Source organism: Rhinichthys klamathensis, unplaced genomic scaffold, assembly GCF_029890125.1.
Source record: "Rhinichthys klamathensis goyatoka isolate OS25496 unplaced genomic scaffold, OSU_Roscu_1.1 h1tg000181l_1, whole genome shotgun sequence".
Lineage (NCBI taxonomy): Eukaryota > Metazoa > Chordata > Actinopteri > Cypriniformes > Leuciscidae > Rhinichthys > Rhinichthys klamathensis.
This window is the reverse complement of record NW_026606709.1, coordinates 1,245,563-1,257,112: the sequence shown is the minus strand read 5'-3', so window position 1 is coordinate 1,257,112 and position 11,550 is coordinate 1,245,563. Positions and strand designations below refer to the sequence as shown.

At 39.0% G+C, this 11,550-nt stretch overlaps 1 protein-coding gene across 1 annotated transcript; it reads left to right on the top strand.

The window, feature by feature from the left end:
* The first annotated feature begins 680 nt into the window (after window positions 1-680).
* On the top strand, window positions 681-10,325 carry ctsd (cathepsin D). Its single transcript, XM_056261216.1, has 9 exons — window positions 681-820; window positions 1,665-1,821; window positions 2,931-3,054; window positions 4,733-4,851; window positions 4,942-5,141; window positions 5,295-5,417; window positions 8,575-8,719; window positions 9,427-9,525; window positions 9,779-10,325. Exons 1-9 carry the CDS (start codon window positions 759-761, stop codon window positions 9,944-9,946), a joined length of 1,197 nt encoding a protein of 398 aa, XP_056117191.1. The 5' UTR covers window positions 681-758; the 3' UTR covers window positions 9,947-10,325.
* The last annotated feature ends 1,225 nt before the right edge of the window (window positions 10,326-11,550 follow it).

The window sequence follows — 11,550 nt, the reverse complement described above, 5'->3', positions numbered from 1 at the left end:
TTTCTGCTTCAAATATTATGCGCAGTTAACAGTAAATGGTGGTTTCAGACATTATTTTATTAAATTGCATTAGTTCCACACTCGTAGGCTATATGTGAAGGGTACTGTGTGATGATGTGGGGCTATTTTAATTCCAAAGGCCAAGGGAACTTTATCAGGATGCATAGTATCCTGGATCCATGAAATAGCTGGCCTTTAAAAATAAAAATCTGCCTGCCTCTATGCTATGGGAATTTAACATAGGGGTGTCCTGATTTAAATGCCCCATGTATTTTAAGGAAGAACATTTATTTATCTACGATGCATTATTCATTCACAAAGAAAATTGGTGTCCTTAAAGGTTGGATTTTTCCCTCATTTTTTTTTAATTAAGGCATTAAGATCAATCTACAAAAGATGATTTTTTATTCCTCTTTTAGTCAACTTTGGCATGGCATGGGTGTGTTCACTTATGCTAAGCAATATAGGTAAATATATTTAACATATTCGACCAAATTAAAATGTGATTAATTTGATTTAATTACATTTATTCCGATCAAAGAGTCGCCAGATTAATTCTAATTGCGCAGAATCAAGCGCAGCCTTGACGTTCTTCAACGCATCATCACATGACGGTGAGCAAAACTTGCTCGGCAGTACCATCACGTCAGCTGACTGCAGCCGTTTGTCTTATATCAGATCACACAACAACACACTCTCAACAGACAGATACTAACTTACTCCTCAGATGCGTTAACAGATCCCGAGGACTCGCCAACATGAGAATCGCCTGTGTGCTGCTAGCTGCTGCCTTTTTGTGGACGTCCGACGCGATTGTTCGGTAAGGTCGAACAAACAAACTTAACAATAACAACACAATCCGATCATTATCGTACAGTGTGCCTTGTAAACATCGAGTGTGATCATTGTAGTTCATTCACGTTAGTTGCGCTTACTAGTTTCTTTTAATAATATTTTATCCAGTTAATTAAAAAGATTATAGTTGCCTCTTAAGTGCCTCTAACTTAAATAATTTTGAACGTGTGAAAATGCTGTCTAGGTAGGGTGCTCACTAGGTTTTAAGACACAGTCCTTTGTGAAAACGATCACAAAGACCCAGAGGTCGTTACGGGTCTCCCACTAGACAACGAAGCTGGTCGCTTGTGATTCAGCAGAAACTAGGAGCTGTTTACAGGTCAATATGAAGGGCCCTTTAAAGTTCAAACCTTTAGTAATCCCGTTTAATGCACTGAAGTGGATGAATCTCACCCAAATGACTCAAAAACACGTGAGTGAATAATGTTTATACCACGTGGTCATCAATGATTTTGTTTTAGTCCTTATGGTGGAAGGTCTTTGTTTTGTTTTTGTATTTGACTTGAATGTTATAAATTGACCCAATTTATCTGTCAGTGACACACATACTGAGGTTTAGTTTGACTCACCGCCTTATCAAAGTCAAAAACACTGCTGCTTTTATATTGTTATACACTAACACATTTAAAGTGAAAATTATATTTGTTAGCCTTAACTGACGCAACTAATTCATTTTTAATGTACTTATTTAACTTTATTGATTGTGTGTAGTGAGCCATTGGTAAGGTTCTTGTCCAACTTAAAAGTTCTAACTTGTGTTCATCATGATAAAGTGGGTAGTAAATCCAAATGTGTCTGTTTCTCTCCAGGATTCCTCTAAAGAAGTTCCGTTCCATCAGACGGACACTGAGTGACTCTGGCAGAGCTGTGGAGGAGCTTGTGGCTGGTTCTGTGCCCCTGAAATACAACCTGGGCTTCCCAGCTAGTAATGGTCCTACTCCAGAAACCCTCAAGAACTACCTGGATGTGAGTATTGCTTGTTTGCATAATTTCCTGTGTAGGGCAACTGTGGTTTGCGCTGTTTTGCTAATGCACATTAATCCGTTGGCTCTACTTAATGTAAATACAATTTACCAAACATCTCAATTTGTAACATCTGTTGTTTTTTCGGAATATCACTAATTAATTAATTTGACATCAAAGGGATGTGAATGTCTCGTTTTAACTGCAGAGGTTGCACAAAGCTGTACATCCAGGAAGTAGCAAATGCGAAAGGACAAGCAGTTGTTATAGTTTAACTAAATCAAGTAAGGGTACTGTTGGCGGTGGAAACGCAAGCCGGATCAGGGTTTACCTTCCCGAATCGTACTGTACTGTACCGTACCGTACCGCTCGGTGGAAACGAGCCATTACAGTCCTTTTGCAGAGTCATGTCATATGATTAGTAAATACCACTATGTCGGCATGGTGGAACGTGACTAACAGTAGGAAAAAGTGAACTTGAAACTTGTTCTGTCATCTTTATTCACCAAAATGTGCTAGTCTGTTTCCTGTCATAAGCTGTAATGGACAGCATGATGGTGTGATTAACTGACAACTGGTCATGAGTTTGTTTGTCATGCTTCTGTTACAATGCCTTTACCACAACAATAGGCCACAACAATCCTCTTTGGCAATGAACAGCTGATATTATTGCTGAAACAGGCTTAAGTAATTGATGCAAGATCCTAAGGGTTAAAAGATTAGTTTTTGAGTGACATATGGGAAATGTACATTGATTAGAAAAAATGTTTTGTCCTAAAAATGTTTTCTTTTCTTTTCTTTTTTTTTTGTAATCCATAACACAACGTTGGTTGGCATTTGTAGATTTTTTTTATTTAAGGTAATAATACATTAGAATATCAGTTAATCAGTAACAATTAAAAATGTACATTTATTGTGACATTTATTGCATTTTTCTTATTCAATTCTGAGGTTTTCAATTCACAGTGGAACTGAAATCTTCAATATTTGCATGAATAAGTTTCAGTTTTTTTCGGAGGACCTACTAATTGTAAACAAATTGTAAATTGTATTTTTTTTAGGTCTACAGACTGTTGTGGTGCTGAATTTTGAATGATTTTTTTTGTTTACAGGCTCAGTACTATGGAGAGATCGGCCTTGGCACTCCTGTCCAGACCTTCACTGTAGTGTTTGACACAGGATCCTCCAACCTGTGGGTGCCCTCGGTCCACTGTTCTCTGACTGATATCGCCTGCTGTAAGTCCACGCGGAGCCTTGGATTTTTATCTCAAACAATATATTGTCATATCAGTGTTGTCCTTAAATGATTAACAATAAATCTAGATGAATTCTTCAAGAAACAAGAAGTTATTTCACTGTGGCCAAATGTTGCTCAAGCTTGTCAGTGAGATCTTTTTAGTGGTAGCAAGTTTATTCCTTTAATCTGAACAAGAACTTTTTGGAGATTGTATCACTACATTTCAACATAGTTAGGTTAAGTCTTGCAGATCAGCCTCAGTGACAACTTTACTTGGTGTGAATGTTTGGGTGTTTTAAAATGTGAGCAAAGTTCTGTATCTTTAGTAAAATTTGTATATACAATAAGAGATAAGGGCACATAATGAAATCAAAATTGACTTCATATTTTATAGAATATTGCAGTATTTATTATGAATGATTTATCTGTGCACATCATTAACTTGCTCTTTTAGTCTTTAATCAAAACGACTTCCCTTCCCTCTTGCAACGACATCTCTTTTCTTCTCTGATGACATGTTTAGGGTGGGACAACCTGTCACTCACATGATATCACAGCAATAGAGACAGAGCGACACGCGTCATAATCTGAAAACCATGCCCACCGGGGGGGGGGGTGGGGGGAACAATCCAACCGTCTCCATTGACTTTGCATTGAGAGAAGCTGCATCCTTGTCATTTCTGACTTCTAACAAAAAACAAAACGATGTCTAAAAGCTGCTATGTGACTAGGTGTACAGCAAACAAGCTAAAAACCCAGAAATACGTTTTTATAAGCCGTTGACCCCCAAAAAATGAGTGTTTAAGGACACAAAAGTGGGTCCAGGCTGGAATGAACGGCTTATTTGTGGGATCCTGACACTCAGTATGCACTGAAAAATACACTTACCAGTGACAAAATGTTTACTGCAGTGCACACTTAGTCAAATATCCAAATATCAGTTTTAGATATTATATTTCTGTAAGCTAAGCTGTCCCTGTCGCCGATTACGTTCCCTTCCAGTGGACCTAGTTCTCCGAGTAATATGACACCTTGTGCTCTGTTTCAATTGCCTGTATCCACTTTTGTGTCCTTAAATGCTCGTTTTTTGGGGTCGACAGATTATAAAAAACTTATTTCTGGGTTTATAAAACTATTCATTTAAAAATGTTGATTATAGACAAGACATTAAGTTTATTGCAAAATATGCATAAATATGCTAGCATTTAAGTATTTTGAGAGCGTTGGGAGACCGACTCGATTATGTCATTAGCAGTGTGTTTTGCTTGTTTCAACTCTCTGATTGGTGGAACTTTCCGTACAGCATCATGGGTAATGTAGTTTTTAAACCACGAATTCCGCTGATGAACAATTATTTTACCTAGAAATAATGCGGCTGACGGCTTCAACAGAAGCAAGTGCTATCGATGAACAACCTCGTAGCTCACAGTAAGGCTGTCTTTAAAGGTTTATAGGTTATTGTTAAAAATCAATTTTCCTAATGAGTTTTTACTTCTGGAACCCCACTGTTGCACTCTCTAGCAAACCACAACCATCCAACGAGCCAATCAATTCCTGATGAATAAAATCAAGTCCCACCCTACTGTTTTTCTTGTTCGAGAAGCCATTTCACTCGGATATGTCACAATAGAGAAGAAGACTATTGCAACTTCAGTATTTCTTTTTTTAAACCTGTAGTGCTTCATCACAAGTACAACGGGGGCAAGTCAAGCACCTATGTGAAGAACGGGACAGAATTTGCCATACAGTATGGATCCGGAAGCTTGTCTGGGTATCTCAGCCAGGACACATGCACGGTAGGAATCAACAAGTAACAAGTCTGAACTTTTTTTTTTTGTCACCAGAAATGGTGAAGGCAAGAAACCGATCTGTTACTTCTCTTTCAGGTTGGGGATATTGCGGTTGAGAAGCAGATATTTGGAGAGGCTATCAAACAGCCTGGAGTGGCCTTCATCGCAGCCAAGTTCGATGGTATTCTCGGCATGGCCTACCCTCGCATTTCCGTAGATGGGGTTCCTCCTGTGTTTGACATGATGATGAGCCAGAAGAAAGTGGAGAAAAATATTTTCTCTTTCTACCTAAACAGGTAAATGAATTTATTAAGGCCATCCTGGTTTATTCCAGATATTTATAAAATAAGCAAATAGTTACATGTCAGTCTGTCATAAACGTGTATTAGATGCAGTTGAATCATTTGGGCCTGATTGTTTTGGATGTCCCTGTTTTATTTGTGCGACAGAAACCCTGACACCCAACCTGGTGGTGAGTTGCTCCTTGGAGGCACAGACTCCAAATATTACACTGGAGACTTTAACTATGTGGACATCAGCAGACAAGCCTATTGGCAGATTCACATGGATGGGTGAGAGATTTTTGGCTTCTGTGTTATGCAGTGGTCATCTAAACATTTAGTTGATTTACTATACAAATCTATGTTTAGAAATCAAGAGTTTATTTTTAGGCAAGATAGTATCTCATTGCAAACTGTCAATCAATTGTGGCTGTTTAAGCCTTTCCATCATGCATTGCTCTGTGTGGGAATCACATTTTAAGTGCACAAACTGTCCACTGTTAAAGGGTCACTTCACCCATTTCAACATTAATCTTTATTGAAAGTGGGTCATATATGTAGTCGAAATGTAAAAGAAATTTTGAATTTGATGCCCTCTTGACCGAGAAAAGACAGAAAATAACTTTAGTGCGCATTTGTATGCAAGACAACAACTCCCACAATGCACCACATTGCACAGCTCCGCAAGCCACTCCCACTAATCCAGAACAGCGCAAACATCAGAGAAATCACTTTTCCGTCTACAAGGCTAACGTTAGCTGCCACCAGAGTTAGAAATTCATTTCACACAAAATTTCTAGTTAGTTGGCTGTGGCGAGCAGGACGAGGGCGAGGGATGTGATAGGACAGCGCGAGGCCGGTGGCGCGAGTGATAATGAACGACAGCTGTGAGACGCACCGGTCTCTCTCGCGTCTCTCACCGAGGAGCGGACGCATAAAACGAGGAGCGACGACAGGGCAGATCGAGAGAGGAACAGGCCTGATTTTATGTTGTGTTTTGTTTCTGTTGTGTGTGGCCAGCAGTGAGGGGCTGCTCGCTTATATTTTTGTTTTGTATTTGTTTATTTTACTATTAAAATGTTTAAATGTTTGCCGGTTCCCGCCTCATTCTTCCCACAACAACGAACCCCGTTACATTGGCAAACTCATTAGTGAATTACTCCTCGTTTGTATTTCTTTCTATTAGGGCTGTAGCGATACACTAATCTCACGATACGATACACGATATTCGGCTGACGATACGATATATATCACGATATTCAGCCAACGATACGATTCGATATAATTCGATACACTTACATCATTTTCTGAAAGATTTAAAGGGGACAGAGTGATTTTGGTGACATCTTGTGAGTCTTCCATTTACTTGGATTGAATTAATTGAACTGAAAACTGAAAACATCATTACACAATATATGTCTCTGACTGGGCAGAGAGTACAGCTTGCAAATGCTGGACAAAATGAATCAAATATGTGTAGAGAAAATTAGTTCTATTTATTGAAAGACAACAGTGCAAACTGTAGCTTATAAGCCTTTGTTAATTGCAATACTGCACTTTATTTACTTTTCAATGGAGAGTTAAAAGGTGCAGCAAGTGGCCTGTTGTGAACAGTTTCTTTGCACTGCCTTTTCTTTGACAGCTTTTTTAGCTTGACACTGAACATGTGACGTGCTTCAGTTGTGCGCGAGGTCAAGCCGTCGCACGTCAGGGAAACTCTCTCCGCGCTGGCCAGGGAGGCTTTGACGTGTGCTCTTGCCTGAGTGTACAGCCTGGGAATGCAAACCTTGATGAGGTGTTCGCGGGTTGGAATAGGATAGCGGGGCTCCATCGCGTTCACCATGCGCCTAAAGCCGGCGTTTTCCACCACCGAATACGATTTTTTTTACATTTTTTTTTTTTTTTTACTAAGCCTATTTAAAATCGTATTTGATTGCAGAGCGCCGCAGCGCATTCACGCAGCACTACCTCGCTCTCGCTCTCTCTCTCTCTCTCTCTCTCTCACACACACACACACACACTCATCCGTACCTCGCGCACTTTCTCACTCACGGAACACCGCTGCACAAATCTGTCCAACACAGCGCTGTCAATTTCGGAGACCCAGCTTTAAAAAAAGCTACTAGCCAGCATGCAAGGAGCCTAGCCAACAAGGAGAGCTAAGTTGTTGTTTGAATACAGCTGGATTTTCGTCAATATCGATGCACGCGCGCAGCTGGCCACTAGCGGCTGGCTGACCAAATCACTCTTCATGCAACGCGAACGGGTTTAACACGGGGGATTTGAATGGGACTTATGTATCGATACTCGCGGCCTAAAAATCGATACTTTCTTGGGAGAAAAAATATCGATTTATATCGCAGAATCGATAAAATCGCTCAGCCCTACTTTCTATATGGTGAATTATTGCATGATGATGATAAAGTTACCTGGATGTTCAGTCAGAACATATGCGGTGCGAAACTTGGATGGATCACAACACAAACGTCCGTGTGCTCGTCTGATTCAGAGGTTTCGTCCAGGTGATATTGCGATCGTTGAAATTCTCTGCAGCAGACGGACTCTATCTGTGTCCGTAGCGCACAGCGAGAGCCGAGAGCACGACATGTAGGCACCAGCAGTCCGCCCAGCTCGAGCCAGTCCGGGCTTCTCGTCTGCGCCGGGCTGGTCTCCTGCGGCGGCCGCTGCCGCAGCCGACGCCGCCGCCTCTTGTTCCTCCATCAGCCTCAGCTGCTCTTCGCTATATTGTGGCTCGTATAAATAGCCACGAACATCAGTTTCGAGCAAAAGATTTTCAAAATCCTCGTCTTCCATATCGTGTGTCGTAAATTCAGGCATTATGGTAAATCTAACTCCTTGAGCGCTTGTTAGCTTAGCTTGCTGTCTTCCAAGCAAGATGGCGGATTAATAGTTTAGTTTCTTCAGGTTTAGTCCCACCCACTGATCTGTAATAGGCCGGTGGGGTGAGTGGGTCCCACGCCCTTGAATAATAATGAGCTAAAGGCTGTAGTTTTCTTAATATGCAATGAAATTTATCTTCCGTCCTATCGTGACGCAAAATGACGATATTTACGTCACGATAGGACGGAAGTAAAACACTTAAATCCTTTTTTCTCCCATCTCAGAAAAAAAACAAGCAAAATTCCACCATCATTATAATATATGACTGGGTTTCTAACAATACAAACCTTAATGCAAATGGGTGAAGTGACCCTTTAAGTAGTCTTTTATTCTTCCACTCAAATCAGCTTGAAAATTTTAGGTTATAGATAGAGCTTTAAATATGGTCATTTCTTCCCTTTATCATAAAATATGAAAACTGGCATGCATGCATATGTAATATACTGGTCTGTCATGTGATAGGCAGGAATTCTACCACTGAACCACCAATGCAGAAGATCACTATAACAATAATGCTGTGTTAACAGTTCTCTGTTTATGTGTGTAGCATGAGCATTGGCAGCGAGCTGACTCTGTGTAAAGGAGGATGTGAAGCCATCGTGGACACTGGGACGTCCCTGATCACCGGCCCCGCCGCTGAGGTCAAAGCCCTGCAGAAAGCTATAGGAGCAATCCCTCTGATCCAAGGAGAGGTGCTGCAACTTGAAATATTGATATATTATACATAAAAGAAGCTTTGTGACACAATTAACTATCTATTAAGACATATTTTATTTTAACTTATTTAAACCTAATACAAATACAGACTACTGTTCAAAAAGATTGGGGTCAGTAAGAATTCTCTTATGCTCACTAAGGCTGTATTTATTTGAGCAAAAATACAGTAAGAACAGTGTTATTGTGAAATATTACAATTTAAAATAATTGTTTTCTATTTTAAAAATCTGAATTTAGATTTTCTTCATTACTCCAGTAATCTTCAGGGTCACATGATCCTTCAGAAAACATAATATGCTGATTTGGTACTTAGGAAACATTTCCTATTATCAATGTGCTGCTTAATATTTTTGTGGGAAAAAATATATTTTTTTGATCAATAGAAAGAAAGAAAAAAACATTTATTTGAATGGAAATCTTCTGTAATTGTATACATTTCTTTACTGTAACTTGACCAATTTAATGCTTCCCTTCTGAATAAAAGTATTAATTTCTTTTTAATCATACTGACCCCAAACTTGTGAACTACATTTTTTGATAGATTTTTTATTTATTAATATTTATGTATTTTAAAAAGACCATTGTTAACAAAGCATGCATGCTTGGTGTGTGTTTTTTTTTATAGTGTTGGAAAATATAACATTTTGATAACGTTCTCTTATTAAACACGTTTCCTCTGTAGTACATGGTTGACTGTAAGAAAGTGCCCACACTCCCCACCGTCTCATTCGTCCTGGGTGGAAAGACTTACTCTCTGACTGGAGAACAGTACATACTCAAGGTTAGTCTTGTTTTGTCACCTCAGTGCTGTTGTTTTGATGTGGTACTTTGCATTAGCAGAACTGTAAATTAGCATTAACAGAAAACGAGGTGTTGTTTGAGGAAAAAGTCGTGCCTGAGTCAGAATAAAATCATGTGCCTGGTGTTTCTTTTAAATCACATGCAGCTAGTAGCCAGTGAAAGCAAAACACTGAAGTAATTCTTAGGTATGATGACAAAGACATTCTAAAGATTCTCTGTGTGTGTGTTTACAGGAAAGCCAGGGTGGAAAGGACATCTGTCTGAGTGGATTCATGGGTCTGGATATCCCACCCCCCGCTGGACCACTGTGGATTCTGGGTGATGTGTTCATAGGGCAGTACTACACAGTGTTTGATCGAGAGAGTAACCGAGTGGGCTTTGCTAAGGCCGCCCAATTGTAGACCTTAGCACTTAAGATGTGTCATGAAAGTAATAAGAAATCTAGGAATCTGTCAATATCATCTCTGCGTAAATGACAGAGTTGTGGTATGATTGATGTGTTTGCACTGCTCTTAGCTTTCAGATGTTTTCGTTTTAAAGAGGCATGTGGAGATGAAATGATTCAGGGAAAAGTCAAAAAGATGACAATTTACACTCATTTGCTTTTTAGTCGAGGCTTATTTGAATCCTTATGTGATTGTAACACCAGGTTTTAACATTTATTTTATAATTGTTATGTCTTTGATTTTAAACACTACTGGTTTTGAGATTTTTATTGGTGAACATGACCTTTCAATAACAGAACAAATCAAAATGGACAATAAAGATGTTTTAAATCCACCTATGTTGTTAAGCCTTTTCATTTAAACAACGGCCCAGGTTTAAGGATGCATTTTTTTTTAAAGATGTATAATACAAATTAATATTTATAAGTTGTGTATTAATGCATAATGGCCAACACTGGAATGTTTATTTATATATATATATATATATATATATATATATCAGGCAGAATTTTAATATTGGTGCATCCTTAATATTTGTCCATGTACAGTTTTGACCATGGTCATGTTGTTGTGAAGTGCAACAAAGTAGTAAAGCACAAAAGTGTGTCTGAATCCTTTATCTTTTAATCTCAATACTGAGAAATAAAATACTGCGTCGTTGAGCAAATTCATGAAAAATATATACAGGAAGAGGGAGGAGTATCAAGACTCCATACAATGATAGCACGTCAGCAAACATACAAACAAACAAAAAAAAAAGTCAGCGTACTGGATTTTTAAGCACTTCTTACCAAAAAACATGATCTGTATTCCAAACTATATTAGAATAAATGTATTCATAATATATTTACAGAATACCTTAAATGTACAACATTCACTCCTTGTATTATATTAACATTTTTAGGATTGATTAGGCACACATTTTTTTCGAACAATGAGTTAGGGTTGTATTAAATGCAATCCATACACAATGATTTAATTACATCCAAAATAAACGTATTGCATGGTTTCCACGGTTTACGCATACATTTACATTCTAGTCTTTTCAACAGCTGCTAAGCTGCTTCTAATCTCTTTTTTTTTGTGGACAGTAACTGCCCTGCCTTGCAACATTATCTGTTTTTACAAATAGCCATTCTACAGCAGAGCATAAACCAGGGGTCTACAGGCCCCTAGTGAGTCGGGTAAGTGCGCGTAAGCAGTTGGGGCAATGGGTCGGGATAGGGGAAGGGGTGCGTTAGTGCTAGCTACACATATAATACAATTACCCCCGGTTTCACAGACAAGGCTTAAGGTAGACACAGCCAGACTAAAATGCGTGTTTGAGCTGTTTTAACTGAAAGCAACTTGCACTGACATATCTAAAAATATGTCAGTCCCAGAGTTTTGTCTCAAGATGCACACCTGTAATGTTTTTTGTCTAGGGCGCGTTTATAAAAGCTACTTAAATGTCCTAATTGAGCTAAGGCCTAATCCTGGCTTAATCTAAGCCCTGTCTGTGTAACCAGGCTTTAGAAATGTGCTGGACCAGTGTGGATGGAAGAGAGCTGTTCGAAGCA